This window comes from Xylocopa sonorina, chromosome 1 (assembly GCF_050948175.1).
Source record: "Xylocopa sonorina isolate GNS202 chromosome 1, iyXylSono1_principal, whole genome shotgun sequence".
Classification (NCBI taxonomy): domain Eukaryota; kingdom Metazoa; phylum Arthropoda; class Insecta; order Hymenoptera; family Apidae; genus Xylocopa; species Xylocopa sonorina.
The window spans coordinates 15158455-15171994 of record NC_135193.1 but is presented as its reverse complement, the minus strand read 5'-3'; the positions used below and the strand labels follow the sequence as shown (position 1 = coordinate 15171994).

At 41.4% G+C, this 13540-nt stretch overlaps 1 protein-coding gene across 1 annotated transcript; it reads right to left on the bottom strand.

The window, feature by feature from the left end:
- Window positions 1–1977: 1977 nt before the first annotated feature.
- Window positions 1978–8709, bottom strand: LOC143425159 (potassium voltage-gated channel protein Shaw). Its single transcript, XM_076897757.1, has 6 exons — window positions 8403–8709; window positions 6938–7390; window positions 5663–5950; window positions 5049–5258; window positions 3010–3186; window positions 1978–2205 (listed from the first exon to the last, which is right to left on the bottom strand). The coding sequence occupies exons 1-6, from the start codon at window positions 8697–8699 to the stop codon at window positions 1978–1980; spliced, it is 1653 nt and encodes a 550-aa protein (XP_076753872.1). The 5' UTR covers window positions 8700–8709.
- Window positions 8710–13540: the final 4831 nt, after the last annotated feature.

Sequence of the window (13540 nt, the reverse complement as noted above, 5' to 3'; positions counted from 1 at the left end):
CTGGGCAAATATAAAGGCAGAACGGAGAGAAACACACAGTGTCGAATGAAAATGTGTCGACGTGGAAATGGAAAAAAATGGCTGGGTGGGGAATCGATGCGTTTTCAGCGCAGAGAAATATTGTACAATGCTGCACAGTAACTCGCGATTTAATTAATGTTACATTTATATCGCGTCCAGACCCTTTCTACTTTCATTTGGTAATATAATCGAGTTACCCCTTTTTTAATGCCGTCACATCCTTCCAGCTTTCGCTGACTTCATCGTTTAAATATTCAAAGCGCAGGAACAGTGACGCATTTGCGAAAACTCCAGAGTCGTGTGAGCGTCCGCGTATAAATAAAGCATCGCGCAGTCTGAGCAACTAAATATACGTACCTACGTCGTATCGTCGCACCGTGCAGAAATTAATTTACCACGGCGACAAAATTCTACCAGATATCCTGTAAAAGTCTCCGCGTTCAATTTGCGCTCGAAACGTGAATAATTAAATTGTTTAATGAAACTGTTCATTAAACTGAAAATTCATAATTCACTTCACCCCGCGCGTAACTGCGTTACGTAAACAGATTAATATGTATTTTAATACGGTTCTGAATTCGAATGAGCTTCTGTTGTCGGCGATGGGGAACACGTATCGTCGAACGAAGTTGGTTGAAATATTTTGCGTGATACGCAATTAAGTGGGTGCATTCCATTTCAATTCGCGCGTAATCGAACTTCATGCGCGACACTGTTATAAACATGTTCATCCGTTAATAACCTCTGTTGCTGAAATTAAGTTGTTTCCGATGAGGAACATCGTAACATTGTTCATTTCAAGATATGGGCTGAAATTTAATACGTGAAAAACATAAATTTTGTTGTTCCAGAGCGAGTAATATTTATGCGCATATTATAATACAAATTATAATACGAATTAATAAAATTGGATAGAACTTTATGAAATATACTGATTCGTTATTTATATGTTAATAAATTATAATTGAATTGTACCATGAACATATCTGTGGATCCATCGCAACAATCGAATCTAAATTCATCGAAGAAATAATTCAGTCAAGCACGTGCTTACTTTCGCGATGAGAATTGTAAAAGACGAAAGCTCATCGCACAGATTTCACTCAAGACCACGTCGAAGTTCCCATCGCGCGCTACAATGAAACTTACGATCACACGATGAAATTACCGTGGAAACTGGAAAGTGGGACAAATTTTAAAGATCGAACCCACTATCGAGGGGATTTCTCGATGGAAGGGGAAAAAACGGGGGAACGAGTCCGAGGAATTAAGTTTTACACATGTTCCATTGTGAATCCGAGCAGAATACGAGCCGCGCCATTGAATCGAGCATCATTGTCGAAGACGGAAAAAGGAACCTTTATTCCAGACGGAAGATAATACCAAACGAAATGGGTTAAGATTTGCGATGTCCTCGTGTAAAGCACGAAATAAACAATGACTTTTTTCTCGCTCAGAACCCACCCTTCGCAGGCTCGTCATCATTACGCGACACCCTGTACGTTCGATCCGTACATCTTTTCCTCAAATTTGTCTCGCAAATCTATTCCTCCTATTTTTTATTGCTTTCGCGATATCATTCGCTGGTACGCAGCGCTTCTTTTCACCTACTTTCATTTTTACTCGAACACGATTGATCACCTACCATTCGGTAAATAGGTCGGTTATACAGGGACGTGGTTAGCCGCGTCGTCTTTCGACCAAGGAATCCGTTACTTTACCAGAATTGTTCTAATTTTATACAGAATCTCCTGATCGAATCGCCAATATTAAATCTCGCGATTGGTTTTATTCATTTCTGGCGTGGTTCAACGAATCACTGTAACTTCTCATACGAAATGTCACCTAAAAATGGCACCTCACCGATGAACGCAGAAAATGCGTCTAACAATGTACAGATCTCAACTATTTGCAATTACAGTAAATATCGTTTTATTTTTACATTCAATATCGTTCTTACATTGATTCTGAATTGTCAGACGCGATGATGTAAGCTTGAGCCACGTCTGTAAACGAACTTCCTGTTTTCGTCTCGTCTTCTTGAAACGTGTCGCCGCTGGCCCCATCAACCACTTTACTATTTCTCACGGGATTGTCGCCAGGTGGACAAGAGCTGTACACCCCGTCAGAATTTATGGTCCCCGTGACGGCGGGCTCTCGTGGTAAATTTATTACGATATTAGGCTGCGGGAAAGAAAGCGCGATAAAAAAAATTATGAACAGATTAGCTTTGACAAACGTCCAATTAGTGGAGACGCAAGTGAAAACTGCTGGACGATTAAAGATGATCTTACGTTTCGAACGAGTGGACAGTCGTGCAAACTTCGTTTTGGTACTAATTGAAAAATACTTTCGTGAGTGTTTTATTAAATTTGTATCCCGATACTTTGTTCAGCGCCAGTTAGAGACGCTGCTTACACGTATAATATTTCTATCGAAGGTAGGGTGGGTCTTTACACGGCACTGTTGCATTTTACATTTCGCGTTCTCCGCGCGAACACGTTTCAGACATTTCTTAGCGAGCGTATCCAACGACTAGCCCCAGTCTCTCTCGGAAATTGTAGAAGCGAGCCTCATTTTCCTCCCGGGAATGTGCAATGGGTGAAAATCTCGTCGCTGCTTTATTTATTAATTGCGCGACGCCTGTATCGCGTCGGAATAAGATCCTCGTGTCGCTGGTTGCACGTTCGCTAGGGCCGAACTTTCTTAATATGCGAATTATAAACGGGCAGAAACGCGAGGTAACTCGTTACTGCGTTAATGGCAGTTGTACACATCGAAAACAAAGTAATTCAGTCGCAGAGTGATTAACGTCGATTCCATAGTTCCAAATCGAGTTACGTCGACAGCTCACGCGTTACACTAAGATTCAATTCATCGCCAGAATTTTATTACGATAGGTGGTTATTGAAATTTCATAGTTAAGAAAAAAAATCTACGAATTATATTGGACAGATTAATTAGAATTCTATTTTGATTAGATCGCACCTGTAAATTTAGCACATTCTGCAATCCTATGGTCGGTGGCCTAGGTTCCAGTGTCTTCGTATTGGGCGTCAATTGGGGTTGAAAACTGCCAAAATCCTGATAAGTCGAACATCTCGATCGCCTTGGCACCTTGGACGGCAGCACCCTTCGCCTCTGTTTTGGTAATTTGCTACGCGCCTGAAATAATACATCATCCACCACTGGAATTATTATAATAGAATTTCAACATCATTCGTCAGCTCGACTAAAATTAATTCCACGTAATTGATCGATGCAAATCGCACGATTCGCACGTCCGTTCTCCCATCGAGAGCTCGATTACCACCGCGCGGAAAAAACCACCCCTGCGCGCGATATAAGGGCGCGCGAACTTTCAGCGTTCAATTTTCACGGTGTTTCCCGAAGAACTTTCGAAATGCTCGCGAGCGGAACTTTCGAGTTTCCTTTAAACTCGCCAGCAACGAATCCCCGCCTAATCTTGACAGAGATAAAACGTTTAATACCGAACTTCGTAGACAGCCTAGGGGGCTATTGTGTATTATTTATTCTCGATCTCGCCAACGATCTAGAATATTTCGTAATCGATTAACTCTCTGATCGAACTATCGACGATAGCAGATATTCGACAGAACGCCATCGTTTATTATGAACAGACCACTCTGATGTTCAATCGCATCCCTCTACGAAACGGAAGTAAGTACGCGAACAAAAGTTCGCCAGATTTAACGCGTTGACGCACATTTTTTATTTTACGATTGTATGTTGTACGTTTGGAAGTGAAAATTATCACAGTTGGCCAGTTTTTCTCAAGAAACTTTCGACGGCTATAGACGTCATTCGCGTCAACGTGTTAAGAAACGAAAACACAAAAATCGTGAAAATAAAATTGGGCGCAACGAATATGCTTTTCTCGTGGCAAGTGAGCGGTCAGAGGGTTAATTGGACAGCGACGTCCGTGCCAGTTTCGAATGCGTATCGTTGTCGTTTCGACGGATGCATAAAAAATGGACAGCGAACGAGACTTCCTCCCCGTGGAAAGTTTCAGATTGGCTCGCGAAAAGTGTGAAAGTTCGCGTGCGGCTGAATGGACTTCCGCTAGCCTGTTCTCCGCGGACACGTATCCACGGTACACAAGCTCGCCCTCGCGTCTTCCGGCGGCTTAATTCGATAAGAAAAAAGAAAGAAGGAAAACCCTGGCGCGTGTTCGCGTGCGAGCCTCTGCTGGCGTTAAAAACCTCGCTCGCGGCATGTGATTTATGAAAATATATTAAACGGAAGCGGTTTATTGAATATTTCCCTAATTATACCCAGATTTATCGGGAACATCACGCGGATTTGTTGGAGGCGAGGAAATTGGTAAAATTCCACCGTTTTATTTATAACTTAGCGCAGAGTTATTGGTGTACGAAAAGTTTAGGAACGTGCATAACGTTGCACGAATGAAATCGATGCGGATACTCGATACCGTACGATATCCTATGGTTACTCCTCGTGTAGTCGTTTAAATTTTGAGTCCCGAAATGGCAGCATTCGTTGTATTATCCTGAACTTGCCAGATATCCTACTTATGGAGAAATATCGTGCAACAGATATAAGCTGGCCTCTCGAATGCGCTGCCTTCGGTTACGCGCGGTTCCCTATGCATCGAGAATCTATTACGTTTACTCGCGCAACGATATAGCTTTTATGGACGCGCTGAGACTGAAACGAATGGGCCAGATGCTTCGCTGGAATGGGAGGTTGTGCAAACTTTTACGAATTCACTGATTTTACTGTTTAGCGGTCGTAACTCTTCGCGTGCTAATTGATCTACGGTCTCGTGCGTCCCGACGGCGTTACCTCCATTCGTAACCGGAAGTATAATAAAAGGTACCGCGCAGCGCCGAAAGTTCGCAATTCCCGTGGCGTACGCGAATCTCTAATTACTTCCTGTTAATCGTTCGTCGTTTATTTATACCTCGAAACGCTGGTTAACGAATCGCTTTGCATATTCCCGGTGAAAAAGCGGACGATCCGCCGTGGGAACGGCCGGTACGAACCTGCGTGTGTGAATAAAACATGGAAAAATTGCTGACGATAACAGGGACCGGAAGAGCGATCGCTAAAACGCCTGCAATAGCGCACAGTCCCCCAATGAACATGCCAGGAAAGGTTTTTGGTGTCATATCGCCGTAGCCAACTGTTGTCATGGTCACCAAAGCCCACCAGAGGCCGCGTGGTATGCTGTCGAAGTCGTTATACGGGTTCTCCTGCGAAACAAAAGTGGTACACGATGGATCGCCTCAAGATTTATGGATTCCAACGATACTATACATTTGCAGACTGCTTTCTACGTGTCAACAGTACGAAACAATAATTTTATCAATAATTGTTTATGAATTGGACACTTAGAACTGGACCAGAAGACGGATGAAGGAATAATCCCACGATACATCCCCTTTAAACGAACTCATTAATTGTTCGATTAACCAAGAGTACACGGTTAAACTTTCGCAGAACCGAGTAACCCCTTTTTCCAATTAGAACTCTCTGCAGCATCGAGTTTACACGATCTGGAGATCTCGAAGTTCGACAAAAGGAGCCGCACCGTTGACACAGGAAAGTGCATGACCGATTTCACTCGGAGAACTCGAATCCTGCGCAAACAACTCACCTGAAGACGTTCCGCGTAGAAGACGAGGCTCGCGAAGACGACGATGCCTAACACCAGGAAGAAAACCAGCAACGCGAGCTCCTTGGCGGACGCCTTGAACGTATGGATCAGGATCCTGAGGCCTGGCGAGTGTCTGGTCAGCTTGAAGAGTCGCAGGACCCTAGCTATCGACAGGACCTCGAGGTACTGGCTGGACTCGGTCAGGAACTCGGTGTAGAAGCTCAACGTGGCGGCTAAGTCGATCGCGTTCAACGGTGACGCTGCGAATTTCTTGAAGCTTGGGCTCACCTGTGGTTAAATCAATTTTTTTCTTCAGAGTGCCTTCGAATATTGCGAACTTTGTGTATTCTACATCATTTTGGGTGAAATTAGAAAAATGGTGAAACAAGGAATTTTTCTCGACGACGAAGTGAAATCGTACGGATGCGATAACTTTTTATTCTTCAGAGTGTCTTAAAATATCAGGAACTTTGTGTATTCTCATTCTTCAGGGTGAAGTTAGAAAAATGGAGAAACAGTGAATTTTTCTCGACGACAAAGTGAAATCGTACGCGTGCGTACGTGGACGTTAAACGAATCCTGACGAGCTTCTGTTCTGCGATACTTTCACCCCCAACCCGGTTGTAAATGCGAATTCAATAATTACGCGATTGATCAGCACGGCTGGAGGAATGATTTATGCAGGATTCCGTGGTAGCCGTGGAAAAAATCTTGCACGCTTTGTCATTGTCGATGGGATGCGATTTTTCGCACGTAAGCACGTACCACGGCGAGAAGATCAATACGCGAATTCGCGCGCTGCTCCCGAAACGGCACGCGAAATATAAATTACACAAATGATCTTTCGTGTATTCGCGTGCAATGTCGCTGAACGTCCGTCCATTATTCGTCTGATTTTTATTAAAACCGCCCAGTGCTCGACGTACCGAAGCGTCGTTACGTTGCAGCTAATCAAGGACTGAGGGTGGTGGAGAATCAAGACGCGATGGATTAAAGCTGCGCGATATTTCACTTTAGCTTCTGACGTGGACGAATGTATTTTAGCTTGCATGTTTGTAGAACTCGAGAGACGAACACGTGCTTTACACGCGTAATTAAACGTACTCATAAATATGTATACGATTCTCGATAAATCGTTTCACGAGTTTCACGAAACTTCTTTCTTTGACGTAATTGAAATCGCAGAACGCGCGCAATCCTTCGTGATCTATTCTGGTACATTTAATCGTTCGACTGATCTTCAAACGAATCGCGATAGAACAGTTCGATACGCACCAAGCAGCGAAGAGTAATCTCCAAAGTGAACCACGCATTGCACGCATGTTCAAGGTAGAACAACACGGGATGAGAGTCGACGTCATCTTTGTCCCGCTTCGATTCCGATCCCTGCGATCCCTCGTATCGTTGATTGTTTCTCGACTGCCTCGCCGTCGTGTGACTCTTGAGGCAGAAGCAGAGCACTGAGAGGCAGATGAAGAGTATCGAGATGCACGCTATGCATTTCGCCGCTGAGGAGGAGCAGGGACCATCGAACAGCGCCCAGATTCTTGGCCGTGCCTTCTGCCATTTTGTCAACGTCCCTTTGTTGTACTCCTCCTCGAAGCCGAAAAGTCGCGCGACCTCTTCGTCGCTCAGCTTCTCACCCTCGATGTCCAGTTTGTCGAGGATCGCCAGCGTCGCCTGGGTGTCCCTGTGGATGCTGTACGTGCTCCAACAGCATGGCTCCACCTAAAACATTTAGATGTATCTGTTGTCTATTGAAATACTGACGATTAGAAAATTTCTCTTGGGTTGCAGGCGTCGATCGTTTCTCTGATAATAAGTTCTTCGAGTCGCGATTCTCTGCGGTCGATAAGACAAATTGCACGCTCCTGCGGTTCCCTCGTTCGCTTATTATCGAACGATTATCAATTAGAAAGTGATATCTTAATTAGCGCGAGTTAAAACCTTCTGGGACCAGTTTGGGGAAAAAACTGACGACGATCGGAGGTGGGAAGGTTAATTGGTATTGATTAAACGATATTAATTAAGATGAAATGACGCGGGGAAGTAGAAAATGTGATTTCTGGTACTTCATACGTTCCTTAACGTTTACTTAATTAAAAAGCATGCAGCTGTACGATGTGTTAATGTAAAATGGTTTTCATATGGATTGAGATACTTGGCGACTATTTGACGGATTAATTCGAAAAGGGATTTGAAATTTGTTCCGCGGTCGATGGCGGTCAGTTCGCGCGCGTAGTCCTTCGAAATCCAAAATCAAAGGCGACGGGTGTTTGTGCAATTCAAGCTGTCGTCGGACAAACATTTCCGACCCGTAGCCGCGATAGCGGTTCCATGGTTTCTGCATTTTGAACGAGACATTTTCCGCGGTATCAAAGCACACGTGTATCCGTGCTGAAATTCAGGAAACGAGGGGGCAACCAACGCTCAGTTATGAACCGTTAATACCGCTGTGAAATAACGCTGCAACATTTCCAGCGACCATTTAACGCAACACGGATGATTGTCAAATTTCATTACCAACATTCCTTACTTTCGAGCAGAATAACGAGCTTGGTTTCTTTCAAGCGAAGGTATTAAAGCTGACGTATCTATCCAGCGCTGTTTCTCTTCTTATCGCAGTTGTAAAAAATGTAGGGAAAACGTGTCTGCACGTGTTCTGTAGTGTTCGAAGCGTGAATCGTTGCAACGTCGCGAGGGATATTATTCGCGAGTGAGATAAAAGTTGGCTGCGAACCTGATTAGAGTCGAGTCCCCAGAAGTCGAGCTCCTCCTCGAAGAGCGGACCGCAGACGTCCGTTGGGTAATGAAGCTTACCAGTGCGATAGTAATTCAACACTTGGGCGAAAACGCCCGGATGGCGGTCGTAAAAGTACTCGTTCAGAATGGGGTCGTAATTGACCAGCGCCTCCGTTAACCTCGACAACCTGGTGGCGGGTATCTTCTTCAGGGTCGACTTGTACGTCTCGTGGCGTACACCGCCTACGTTTAAGATCACCCGGTCGTTCCATCTGCCGTCATCTAGCTTCCTCATTCTCCTCGATTCTCGTGGATCGCATGGTAGAAGGAAAAACGCTCGAGAGATAACGGAGAGTTGTGGATCTATACGTGAGAGATACGATATGAGAGATGATCCTCCTTGAAAAAGTGAACGAACATAACAACATTTTTTTAGCCATTTTTATTCGAGATATTTTTCATTAAAATTTTCAGTGACATATAATTACGTAATTATTGTGTAATTTTTTGTTTACTCGTTGTAACAATTATCTTGTCGTATATTCCTCTTTTCGATTAATTTACGGTATATTATTCAACCAGTAGAAATTGTTGATCCTCCATAAAATGCTAGCTCGACGGAACCATTGGCTCGCGAACGTTCAACAAATTCCACGCGCTTCTGAACCATTTCATTCACTCATTCACTATTTCATTCATCGTGCAAACATTCAAGAATGCACAGAGAGAGCGAGAGAGTCCTCGTGTACACGCGTCTACGTACGGTGTGTCTGTAAATGATTGATACACTTACCGCGATAAAACAGGAGGAAACTGTAAAGCCTGCTCGAGTCGCCCCGCGGAACGCTTTTCGACCGTTCGATTTCGAGATATTATTAAAGCGATAGGTGGTCCAGCTATATACTAATATAGTATAATGTAAAAATAGTACGTGCGTCTTTGGAGTTTAGTTTATCGAGAGCTGTCGAGTCTCTAACGGAGCTCACATTGAGCATCTATAAATAAGTACTTTCCGTAGTTTATCATTCGAACGGTTCCAGTTACTATAACTACATCGAGGTGTAACAAATCACAGTTACGCGTGTCGTTCGCGAACACCCCGTAGATTTGCCAGCTCGCGAACGAAGACCACGCGAACACGCGTCGATTCTCTTATTCTACACTCGTTGGCGAACAAGTTCGTACAATGTTTTCATATCGCTGTATAAGCCGACGATGCTCGAGAAAGCAATCAAAACGCACTTTAGATTATTAGATTTACAACGACAGGGGGCACAGCTTTCGAATGCATCGCGTCGCACAGTTACATCCACTGATTACGTCGACAACTAGTTCTCTATGATCCACGAGAAAGGAGTTTGGTGGCTGGCGTTACAACACCCCTGGGAAGCATTGGTCGCCAGGGAAAACTGATTGGAAAATAGGTTGGAAATAAGAACCGTTCCGCAGGGAAATATCAACCATCGTCGGCTGTGCAATTTAAACGAAACCGCGTTCATTGAAACGTAAAATCGTTATATCCCTTTAATAGTTGTTTATGGATTCGAACGAACTTGTCCTCTTCTTCTCATTCATCTCTCTTCGTTGAGCATCGATTCGCTTTTTAGTTGGGAACAACGGAGGATCCGATTTGGAATATTTTATTGGAAATTATGGCTGCGATTGATGGATACGCGAACGTTCCTCATGATTCAAATCGTTTCATCGCCTTAAGTCAATTTAAAGATTATTATTCAACACGTCTGACTCTATTCACGCGCAACGGTTTCTGATGAAAGGGTTACTTGACCGTAGTGAGTGATGTCTGAAAATAATCATTTCCCAAAGCTATTTCTGATCAAATTCTAATAGATTCTTGTGTTTGATTTTATACGCGTTCAACTAATTTTTTATGCCACGATTTTCTATAAAGTATAAAATTTAAAGATGAAACTTTGTTACTTACCAATTATCCACTGTATTAGTTAATTATATATTTTTTAAGTTTCAAGTAACTGTACAATGTTTGGTAATTTATGAACGATAAATGAAACTCGTAAATCACAATGTCAGTAATTAACACACATGAGTAATCACTTCGTAGTTAAAATTCACGGCTGTCCCTGGTCGGGAGAATGTCGATGGGTCCTCGCGACTGATCGAAAAACTCGAATCTCTCGGAGAGGAATAACCCACAGTGCGAACGTGGTTGCGAGTTCTATAAATTCGACTGTTTATTTGTAAAGCCTACCGCGAACGTTGAGTCTACCATCGAACCAGGAATCGACGAAATCGTTCTCTGTTAGCTAGCCAAGCTGGAACGTACATATTTGTTTTTCCAACGAAAATCGCTCGTCGTTCAATTTGACAATTAATTGAATCTTAACGAGATCATGCGTTACTATCGAAGATTGTCCTTGCACAAGTACCGCGTAAATTGATCAATGTTTAGAATTTTTAACGAATATAAAATCGAAAACTGTTGCTCTTCAGTAATTCGTATGAGAATATGCATTGTGTTTCACGATGAGAAATAAAATCGAGTATAAATTGATCTACATGCAAAGGTCGATCGAAAAGAAGGAACACAATTTTTTTACCTGGAACTTGGTTTTCGAGGAAATTGACTTTAAAGATTTATCGAGTACACTCGGGAAATTCGCTACTAAAAACGAGAGAAAGAAAGGTTGAATACCACGTTTTATAAAAAATATGAATATAGTAATGGAGAATAGAATATTTTAGTTTGACATCTCGTTGTCGAGAAAATTTAATTTTATTATATATATATATATGAAGTAAAATTATTAATAATTTAACGATAAGTTAGAAGTTATAAAGTTCATTCGAGAAACAAGTTTAATGATTAAAAATTCCGGTATACTTTAGTTTCAACAAAACCCCAGATGTCGAGCACAAAAGCTGTCTCTTTCGCGTGGAATGACCTGTAGGCTATTTTAATCTTTATATTGAGACAGAGTCCTGACCAGGTGGACTTTTTTCAAAATTAAAATAGATTTCCTGACTGCCAGGGTATTTTTATATTTCTTTGCTCTTTGTGTATTCGATGTTTAAGATTTAAAACACATTTTTACATATATCTATTAAAAAACATATTTCCAACTGAAATAAAATATATCATATTTGCTTAGACAGACAATTTTTAAATTAAGACACATTTATAGTTCGACAAGTTTACTTTTCTATTGAGTAATTGATAGTTAATTAATAGATTATATATATTTTTAAAGATTCTATACAACTCTCTCTGATGTTCATTTACATTACAAATGGAAGTGAAATGTGTTAAAAATTTATATTAGAGAAAGAAAGAGCGTGGAAGTTTGAATTAATAAATATTTGAATACAAAGCGGTAAATTTTCAAAGCGGTTTAAATTATGAATTCTGTGCTGAATCGGTAAATGATACTAAAATATGTAACAAAAGAATACATTATTTAATAAGTTCTATATTTCGTCGTTTGTGTGTAATACAATAAAGCGCAGACTTTTCATATCTATCGAATATACTATCCCTTTTAAATGATAAAATGCATAACGATACTACTATGTTTGGTACGTACAATCGGTATGTTAACATAAAATAATAGTGTGCAAGTGTTAAATATAATAGTCGAATCGGTAACATTGCGAGTGATACTAAAATGATACGAAGAATTTCTTCTTGGAGCCTGTACTGATAATAACGATTTGCGATGTCGGTACGTTATCCACCATTCGAAGTTATGGAGTGTCTGACCTCTATGTGGAGGATCCTATACTACTTTAGGGGTTGCAATGCAGAACCAGAGGGTTGTTACATTTTGCCAGCGTTTTCTGGAACAGAGAAATGAAAAATAAAATATTTTATTAGAATTAGAATGGCGAATGTTGGTCATGATTTTTGGAAAATTTTATAGATCACCAATTGATTATTTATTTATATAAATATAAACGTAAAACATTTGAAGGATTATATATTTTTCTTAATGTAGTCCTTGAAATGTTATATAAAAAAAAAATAATAATTGACAGTTGTACACTTTACATATAGGTCAATCACTGATAACTAACTCATTCCTTCCAATGCATAGGCGTCACGGTTCACCCATTGATCGATGGCTCGAAATACGATTCTTGTTGTTTTATATTCCGTAGCTGATATGCTTTTTCCGAAATTGCCAATCCGTTAACTCGTAGGTGACGCGTGATGCGTATTGGATTTTTCGACGAAACGCAATCACGTCTGTTAATTGCCGTTAACGACGGCCTCCCTTTCTTCGATAGGAACCGAATCAATCGTGACGCGAACAGTTGTTCCGTAGGTTTTGTTGTTCGTATCCTTTTTTTCTTCGTCCTGCACGCAGGTGTTGGTGGTATTGTTTAGAGAACTGTCGACGATGAGAATCATTGTTCGAGTTTTTACGGGTTGGGGGCTCAGTAGGCAAACGGTTTCCTCGCTTTGGCAGTATTGACGCGATTCGTTGAATCTATCGAATACCATTTTCACGTTTCACTTCGCGTTAACTTGTGTTACCGTTGTTCGGGTTTAAATGCGCGAAACTTACATATTCGCTTAAATTGTTTCAGTACGTCGACTTTATCGGTTCGAACAGCTGTTCGATAAACTAAAGTACACGTATATTTTGTAGGAAAATATATCAATAATTTTTAATTCGTCCTGCAGAAAAATTTGCATGCTCCTGTAGGAGTCAACTTCGCGTGCCATTTTTCCCGACTTTGATAGCAAATTTTGAAATTGATAATGCACTTAATCCGTTATTTTAAGAAGTGGAGTTTAATCGCAAACTCTGCTCCGTGGCCACTTTTAATCAGTTTTATTCCCTAACTACTTTAATTACGTTAAACCGAGGAAATTATTATCAGGTGACGTTGGTATTTCCCAAGGGTTAAACGTATCTTATTTTATATCCCATGGAAAGGCAATTACTTAAAAAAAAGATTATTTTCTCCATTCCTGAAATTACAATTTTTATCTGCAACCAAATTCTTCATATCGTCACAATCACTGTCATTTAATTATAAAATTCCTTCGCCTATCTCGTTTCACTTTTAGCCAGAAAGCTCGACATTTTAGGTGGCTGGGCACACGCTGCGAGTCAGACATTTAGTACATATGTTTACTCTCCTGCTTCG

Bases quoted from the DNA above. Each gene is read 5' to 3' on its own strand.
- LOC143425159 (XM_076897757.1), bottom strand. From the start codon at position 8,699: ATGAGGAAGCTAGATGACGGCAGATGGAACGACCGGGTGATCTTAAAC. The intron at 5,951-6,937 runs GTGCGTATCGAA...ATTTAACCACAG, and splicing joins AGATTACTCTTCGCTGCTTG to GTGAGCCCAAGCTTCAAGAA. The intron at 2,206-3,009 runs GTGCGATCTAAT...TCTTTCCCGCAG, and splicing joins AGAATGTGCTAAATTTACAG to CCTAATATCGTAATAAATTT.